Consider the following 9,337-nt stretch of genomic DNA (forward strand, 5'->3'; position numbering starts at 1 on the left):
TTATTTTTATAATTAATAGCCCACTTAAGTCACCCAACATGATTAAATTTATTTCACAATCACAAAATTTTGAAATCAAGTGCTTAAAAACAAGGATTGGGTGCATGTGCTAGAGATATGTCTTAGACTTGTTTACTAAGTGTTTTTTAAAAACAATTTAACATTCTCTAGAGGAAAAGAAAAAGAAAAAGAAAAAGACATATTTGACAAAAAAAAAGGGTAAATGGTTTTCTATTCTTAAAAATAGAAATAGATAGAAAACATCTTTTACTTACTTTTCGTTGTTTTTTTATGGTTGTTTTAAAAATAATTATACAAATATAGAGAATAATTGAAAATAAAAAAATTATAAATAAAAGTTATTTTTACAATATATTTAAAAATATAAAAATATATTAAGAACATTTTTTCAAGTTCTAGACATACTTTTGTTCTAGAGAACAACAATTTTCACAAACTGTTTTTAAAATTGTTTTCAGAAACACTTTTCACATGGAGCCTAACTTGAATTATAGAATTGTTATCATTCTCTATTTCTATATCTCATAACTTTAATTTACATCTATATCTCATAATGTTAATTTTATCTTGTAACTTTTTATTCCTTTAATAATCTAGTGACTATTCTTGATTCATTGTGAAATGTTTTATTCCATACGGCTGCCTGCCAATTTCTTCAAATTGTCCTAAATATAATAGGAAAAAGAGATGAAAATATTGCTAAGAAAAATTCTATGAAAAGTATAGAGTTGCTTTGCTTTCTATAGTAGAATAGACCTGATATACACCATGGACCAGGACATTGAACCAGAAACTCCAAACATGTATACCTCCATTTTTGTGTTAGAATTCCAAAGGGATGTGTAGCCTTTAGATTGGTCTTTTGCATGTGTCCTAACCTTTGGCCTTCCCTTAGAGCTTGACAATGGCATGTTGTGTAAAAATGAATACATTATTACATCCCTCATTAAAGACACAAAGAGACAGCTTCACTAGAAAAGGGGAAAAAAAAAAGTATGAGCATACCCATGAAATATCATGGATTAACAGTTGGATCATTTACTCCAAACAGAATTATATCTTTGCCCCTCAGACCTTCAAACACAGTACTTCGATCCATTTGTTGCAGTCTTCTACCGTTGTCTTCACATTTTCTGCTTGAGCTTGGAAAAAGAGTGAGCATGACTCCAAATGAAGACAAGTTCGTTTGTTTAGACCCAAAATTCTAGAACGATGTGGTGTGAAGTGTTGCTTGAAGATCCTCAGCTTACGGTGACTGCTTGGACATGTTAGTGGGATTTTTTGGTGGTGACCAAGACATGGCAAGGGGCTTTTTGTGGAACCATATATCCATGTAGAATTATGCCCATATTGGGTAGCTGTCAGTATCACTGCAGCTTGTAGGTGCCTTTCCACTCTTTCAAATAAACTTTACCCGGTCTCATTACTAATGGAAATTTGGGCTCCACCAGAGCTTCTATCAAGTCAGCAATTGAAGAGAGAGGCGGTTCATCAGCTGAAGTCAATGCAGGTCATTTAATAAATAGAGATTTTGCATAATGCCACCCCTAAGCCTACGGAGACGACTTGACTTGTGAGTGAGATTTTTAATATTAGCAACTGGGACTCATGGAGGGGCAAATTCTGAAACTGTTTAAAATTTATGGGCAGACTGGTCTGCTGGGTTGCAGTCAACGCACATTACTCATTACTATATAAGACTATGGATCCTGGCTGTGAACCCTCATCACTCCCATTTGCTTTCTTATTATCCATAGAAAATATGGGCTCAACTTTGTGTCTCTTCATGTTCATGCCCTTTCTCCTTTTACTCTCATCTTTTTATCTAATGGTGGCTAACTCTTCCTCTTCCATGCAGCAGCCACTGTGCCATGATAGTGAGAGCTCTGCCTTGCTTCAGTTCAAGCAAAGCTTTTCGATTGAAAAGCATGCTTCTTATGATGCTTCTGCTTATCCAAAAGTTGCAATGTGGAAATCCCATAGAGATGGAGAAGGAAGTGACTGCTGCTCATGGGATGGTGTTGAGTGTGACAGGGAGACTGGTCATGTGATTGGCCTTCACCTTGCCAGCTGTTGTCTATCTGGTTCTATCAACTCCAGCAGCAGCCTCTTCAGTCTTGTTCATCTTCAAAGGCTTGACCTGTCTGACAATTATTTCCATCACTCTGAGATCCCAAATGGAATTGGACAGCTTTCGAGGCTGAGAAGTCTCAACCTCTCTTTTTCTGGATTCTCCGGCCGAATCCCATCGGAACTCTTAGCACTGTCCAAATTGGTTTTCCTTGATCTCTCAGAAAACACAATGTTGCAGCTTCAAAAGCCTGGCTTGAGAAATCTGGTTCAGAACTTAACCCACTTAAAGAAACTTCATCTATCTCAGGTGAACATTTCTTCAACAATACCTCATGAGTTGGCAAGTTTATCTTCACTGACGTCTCTCTTTCTCAGAGAATGTGGATTGCACGGTGAATTCCCAATGGAAATTTTTCAGTTACCAAGCATACAGTATCTTAGTGTGAGGTACAATCCGGATCTGATTGGTTATTTGCCTGAATTTCAGGAAACCAGTCCCTTCAAAATGTTGTATCTTGCTGATACAAGTTTTTCTGGTGAGTTACCAACTTCAATTGGGAGGCTTGCTTCTTTGATTGAATTGGATATCAGCTCGTGCAATTTCACAGGGTTGGTCCCATCTTCACTTGGTCACCTTCCCCAGCTATCCTATTTGGACCTTTCAGGGAACTCTTTTAGTGGCCAAATTTCTTCTTTCTTGGGCAACCTTACCCAGCTATCCTATTTGGACCTTTCAAATAACCATTTTAGTGGCCACATTCCTTCTTTCTTGGAAAATTTTACCCAACTCACTTCTTTGTCACTTTCTTTCAATAATTTTAGTGTTGGGACCTTGGCATGGCTTGGTCAGCAAACCAAACTCACTGGTTTATACCTTGACAGAGTAAACTTAAGCGGTGAACTCCCATCTTCTCTTGCAAACATGAGTGAATTAACTGCTTTACATCTTTCACAAAATCAATTGACTGGAGTGATCCCATCTTGGCTCATGAATCTGACTCAATTAACTTTTCTAGATCTATCAGAAAACAAATTAGAGGGTCCGATTCCAAGTTCATTTTTTGAACTAGTGAACCTGGAATTTCTTTCTTTGCATTCAAATCACTTGAATGGTAGAGTGGAATTCAGTATGTTGTTCAAGCTCAAATATCTGGATGAACTCCAATTATCTGGTAACAATATTTCATTGACCAACAGAAGTAGTTACAATGCTACTCTTCCTAAGTTCAAGCTTTTAGGATTTGATTGGTGCAACTTAACTGAGTTTCCTGATTTCCTACAGAACCAAGATGAATTGGAGGTGCTCTTCCTTTCTAATAATAATATTCATGGACCAATTCCAACGTGGATGTGGAACATAAGCAAAGAAACCCTAGGGGCTCTGGACCTTTCTGGAAACTTTTTAACAGGCTTTGACCAACATCCAATTGTGCTTCCATGGTCCAGGTTACACAGTTTAAAACTTGATTCTAACATGCTGCAAGGATCACTTCCAATTCCACCACCATCAACCTTAGTTTATAAATTATCTGGAAATAAACTGACAGGAGAAATTTCGCCACTTATTTGCAACATGACTTCTCTCATGTTACTTGATTTGTCTGGTAACAATTTGAGTGGCAGGATTCCTCAATGTCTGGCCAACTTCAGCAAATATTTGTCTGTACTAGATCTGGGAAGCAACAGCCTTGATGGCCCCATTCCTCAAATATGCAGAGTGTCAAATAATTTGAGGGTGATTGATTTTGGTGAAAATCAATTCCAAGGCCAAATATCGAGATCATTGGCCAATTGCACAATGCTCGAGCACCTTGTTCTTGGAAACAACCAAATCAATGATATTTTTCCTTTTTGGTTAGGAGCTCTCCCACAACTACAGGTTCTTATTTTGAGATCCAACAGATTCCATGGTGCAATAGGGCGCTGGCGCAACAATTTCAGGTTTCCCAAGTTGCGTATCATCGACCTCTCTGACAATGAGTTTATAGGTGCTTTGCCATCAGAGTATTTCCAAAATTGGGACGCCATGAAACTTGCAGATGCAAACCACCTTAAGTACATGCAGGCCAACCCAAAGTTTGAAATCCCAAGGTATACGTGGATTGCCAATTACATGTACTCAATGACAATGACAAACAAAGGCACGCAGAGGTTGTATGAGAAAATCCCTGATATTTTCATAGCCATTGATTTCTCAGGCAACAATTTCAAAGGACAGATTCCAACCTCCATTGGGAACCTCAAGGGGCTTCATTTGCTCAACCTTGGCGGCAACAATCTTACTGGTCATATCCCGTCCTCCTTGGGGAACCTAACACAACTGGAGTCATTGGATCTTTCCCTAAACAAGCTCTCAGGAGAGATCCCTTTGCAACTAACAAGCATAACATTCCTTGAGTTTTTCAATGTGTCTCATAATCATCTTACAGGGCGTATACCACAAGGAAAACAATTTTCAACATTTCAAAATGCTTCCTTTGATGGGAACCCCGGATTGTGTGGAAGTCCTTTGTCAAGGGACTGTGGAAGTTCCGAGGCATCACCACCAACACCTTCATCCTCTAAACAAGGTTCAACAAGTGAATTTGATTGGAAAATTGTATTAATGGGATATGGAAGTGGGCTAGTAATTGGAGTTTCAATTGGGTACTGCTTGACCTCATGGAAACATAAGTGGTTCGTGAAAACCTTTGGAAAACGGCAAAGAAAATGGACAAGGAAAGAAAGAAGGGGGCACAGAGGCTGAATTTATCCAAACACAATTTCCTTGAAAGATTTCTTAATCTATACACTGCTTGCATTGTTGGACTTCTTTCTTCATTTCCTTCTCCTTTTAAGTCACAGTGTTCAACTTCATTTCCTTTGCCTTTCAAGTCAAGGGGGAATAGGCTTAGCATTGTCTGAATAGGATGTAAAAATTGCTTGGGTTTCTTAATTATATGTAGCAATGCAACTTGATTACGGCTTGTATTGAACTGCAGACTGAAGGGTGTTAGTCTCATCACTTCTTTTATTACTCTTTTCTTCCTTTTATCAAGTTGGGTGCATTAGCATAAACTTAATAATTTATATATTAGAAGTACTATCACTAGCTTGCATGTATTAGATTCTTCTACTTATTTCCTATTGGAAAAAGGAGAAAGACAAAATGAAAGTTGTCTTGTATTGGAGTTGAGCTAATTTATGGGAAGTTAAGCAGCAATACAAGTCCCCCTAAGACTGTTTTACTTGCAAACCTTCTTGCAGTCGGCTGAGTGAAACTATGCTTTGGGCTCATCTACATCAACCTTAGAACTTGTATGTTTGGGTCTGCTATTTGATTTCAAGTCTTTCATTTGAAATAAAGGCAAAACTTCATTTTCTGAGCACCTAACAATAAAACAGAAAATTCAAGGGAGATATGGAATATTTTTAAGTTAATCAAATGAGAAGTCTTCTATTTATCCATGAAATTCCATAGGAAAAGCATTTTTTTTTCCTAGCTTTCGAGGCTAGCTAATTTTGATGTGTTACCAACCAACCACCATCCTTTTCAACCTCTGAACAAGGTTCCATGGTGTATTGGGCTGGAAAATCATATTGATGGGTTAAGAAAACTTTTGGGTTGAGGTAACCAAAATGGAGAATGAGGGAAAAAGAGAGACACAAATGCTAAGACTATGTTTGAGAGCTATTGTTGAAAACATTTTTGAAACACTATTTTTAAGAATACAACAAAATTTTGTTTAGAAACATGCAATGTTCTTAACCCATTTTTTATATTTTTAAATATATTATAAAAATAATTTTTATTTGTAGTGCTTTATTCTCAATTATTTTTTATATTAGTATAGCTATTTTTTACAATAGTCTTCAAAAAACAAGTGAAAACAATGAAAACATATTCTCTATCTTTGGAAATGCTTCCCCAAATGATTTTGATTGGAAAATTGTATTGAGGGGATATGGAAGCATGCTAGTAATTAGAGTTTCTACCGGTTAGTACTGCTTGACTGTGAGGAAACATAAATGGTTAGTGAAGACTTTTGGAAGACAACAAAGAAAATTGAGAAAGAAAGAACATAACGGGTTTACATGTAAGTGTAAAGAAAACTTCAAAGAGCAATTCTGCGAGATATACTTCAAGTACTTCTGTAAGTGATTGTTGAAGTTAGAACTTGACTGCCAAAAGTTATTTTAGACTATTGGATCCATTTGACTTTACATTCAGATCATAAGGTGATCCTTAGGAATACTATACCAAGAAGTTAGCTTAAAAAAGCATATCAATCAATCTATATGCAAGCAGATATTAAATTTGAAATCCCAAGATATTCGTGGAATGATATTTATTGGTTCTCAATGGCACTGGAAGCTTAGACATGAATTTTACTACAACTGCAGAAGTGTAAACATCAAAACGAATTATATCTCTTGCTGTTCAATATATATACACCAGCACCCCATTAGTTAGATCAAAGTGTTTGCAGAAGTCAGAAAATTTTCTTTTATGATCAAAATATTTTATTCGATTTTTCCTTCAACTAAACTTTTTTTTTTATTTTTAAATTCACTAGATATGTATCCAAACTGATTTGCAACACGAGGAAGCCATTAACAACAAGAGGCCATTAATTGGGCTTATCCACATCAACCCTAGAAATTATATATTGGTTGCACTATGGTACTGCAAGTCTTTCATTTGAAATAATTAAAAACAAAAACTTTAATATATTTAAGTTATCAAATGACAAACCATCCATTAATCGAAGGAATTTTAGAAGATAAACTATTTCCTTTTACTCTCGGCTAATTTTTCTTAATTTTGCTAGTTGAATCCTATAACATATGTGATTAAAACTCTGTTTGATAGAATATTTAGAAAACACTTTTAGAATAAAAAAAGGTTTTTGAAAAAAGATTATATGTTTGATAAAATTTATAAAGGACTTTTTAAAAAATTAAAAAATCATTTGTAATCCATTTCACAGTGATTTTAGAAAATACTTCTAATTTTTTTCAATATTTAAATTTTTTTATTTTTTAAGAATTAAAAAGGTTAGAAACACTTAATAAAATTATTATAAAAAACACTCTTATAGTATTTTTTAAAGAAATACTTAGAGTTATTTGATAATGATTTTAGGAAATGTTTATAATATTTCTAATACTTGAAAAATAATTTTTTTTAAATTAAAAATAGTAAAAACATTTCCTAAAATCACTGTCAAACACACTTTTAATAAGTGATTCTCCTAAAAACACTTCTAGAACATGACTTCTCCTTATATTATTGATTTGTCTAGGAACCACTTAAGTGACATAATTATAAACAAATAGCATTGAAATATATTATATTTTTCTTCCATATTTTATTCTTTTTACGAAACAAATATAAGTATGACATTATGTACACATAGATATAATATCTAGGGATATTTGTTTTCCATTGTGTATAAGATATTATATATATACAATGAGATATGGTATCCTAATCATATTCTATTTTATTTAATTAACAAAACATAACCAATGTTTTCAAAATTACTCTTAAAACTTCTAGGATTTGATGTAATAAAGTTTTTTTTTAATATCTTTATTTTCTTTTAGCAAATTTTAAAAGCCACTATAAAGTAATTCTTAAAAAGTCCTTCTATGTTATATTGAAGTTACTACAATTTTTATTTTATTTTATTTTTAAAAAAAGAATAGAAAACAAGAAGTGTATTCAAAGGACATCTTATTTGCAACAATTTTCAAAAAAGAAAATTTTTTTTATGTCATTTATAAAACTAATTTATTTTATTCTATGAAAAAAAAGTTGTAATTTCAAATTTATATTAATAATAAATTAAATTCCATTTAAATTTTGTGAAAAATTAAGAAAAAAACTTTATAAATCATATTTAATAAAATATGAATGATAGTTTTTTGTTAAGAAATAATGATGAAGTGTGAATATTAATATCTTAATAAAGGTATAAATTATATTTTCATTGAAAATGAACTTGGTTAAATATTTCATTTAAAATGAATTAGAAAAATAAGGATAACTCACATTTTTTAACACATGTAAATACGCTAAATTTTTTATTCCATGTAAATAAGGATAATAAAGAATTTAACTCTATTTTTCCATCAAACTCTATATAACCCAAATAAAGTATAAACTCTAAGCATCTTCTAAACTCATGGTAATGTTTAACGGTCTATGAAGAATCTATATTCATTTCAATTAAGTTTTACCCTTTGTTATCTTTATTTGATAGAAAAAATAACTAATAATCTTATTAAATCCAACTAAGGAAGGTAAAAATGTTATAACTCAACCAAGGTGAATACCCTAATTTCATATATACTGGAATCTCCTGATTAAAAATGAGTAGAAAAATAATAGCGGAAACATACTTGAATCCATTGAAGGAGAAACCTTATAGGAAGAAAACCCTTTGAGATGGTCTTCCAATTCTGGCCACTAGATTCTGTGTCAATTTCTCTCTGAGAGGATTTTCGGAAATTGGAATGCGTAGTGGTAGAATGGGGACCATAACCCTATTTATAAACTGCTAGGGCAGTTATAATTTTATCACAATTATATTTCTGCCCCTCATAGAAATAATAATTATCTAATGGTATCTACACAATAATCTCATGACAATTATACCCTTAAGCCAATTAATCAATTATTAATTAGATCACTATATTTAGGCTTAATTAAATGATAGCACACACATTTTAATTATTTACATGTGTGGCCCAAATTATAGATTAATTACAAAAAAATTAATCTAACAATCTCCCACTGGGCCACATGCATATGTAATCAAATAAATGTGCTTAACCTTATGAGCTCAAAATTTGCTATCATGTCCTTAGGGTATATCCGAACAATCTCGTCCATTAACTATACTGACATAGGATCAAGGTGGCCTTTGTTACATCAATCGTTACTAGACCAATCAATGGTCACATATATCTACACAGCTAAATGACATAGATCAATCATGAGTGCATAGCATGGAAATTACATGCAATGTGATCTATTCATGCCTATTTCCAACTGGTCCTACTTAACTTTATTGAGATCAAATCTTTAGCATAATTTAACAGAGTGCAATAAAATGAATACTTTATTTCTGCAGAACACAATCCAAATTTATAGATAAAGTCTAAACATAACATAGAGCAATATACAATGAATAATATAAACTCCCACTAAACTTGGATATCCTCAAATGAGACAACACCCATATGAGCAGTGTGC

The 9,337-nt window shown here is 33.2% G+C and overlaps 1 protein-coding gene across 1 annotated transcript; it reads left to right on the forward strand.

Moving 5' to 3' along the window:
• Positions 1-1,849: 1,849 nt before the first annotated feature.
• On the forward strand, positions 1,850-4,840 carry LOC117925998 (receptor-like protein 43). The gene is made up of 3 exons (XM_034845093.1): positions 1,850-2,401; positions 2,513-2,703; positions 3,718-4,840. Exons 1-3 carry the CDS (start codon positions 1,850-1,852, stop codon positions 4,838-4,840), a joined length of 1,866 nt encoding a protein of 621 aa, XP_034700984.1.
• Positions 4,841-9,337: the final 4,497 nt, after the last annotated feature.

The sequence above is a fragment of the Vitis riparia genome, chromosome 12 (genome assembly GCF_004353265.1).
Source record: "Vitis riparia cultivar Riparia Gloire de Montpellier isolate 1030 chromosome 12, EGFV_Vit.rip_1.0, whole genome shotgun sequence".
In the NCBI taxonomy this organism is placed as follows: domain Eukaryota; kingdom Viridiplantae; phylum Streptophyta; class Magnoliopsida; order Vitales; family Vitaceae; genus Vitis; species Vitis riparia.

Coding starts and splice junctions, on each gene's coding strand:
- LOC117925998 (XM_034845093.1), top strand. CDS start 1,850: ATGGTGGCTAACTCTTCCTCTTCCATGCAGCAGCCACTGTGCCATGAT. Junction 2,402..2,512: donor AGAAACTTCATCTATCTCAG/GTGAACATTTCT, acceptor GAAATTTTTCAG/TTACCAAGCATACAGTATCT. Junction 2,704..3,717: donor AGCTCGTGCAATTTCACAGG/GTTGGTCCCATC, acceptor TTTGAGTGGCAG/GATTCCTCAATGTCTGGCCA.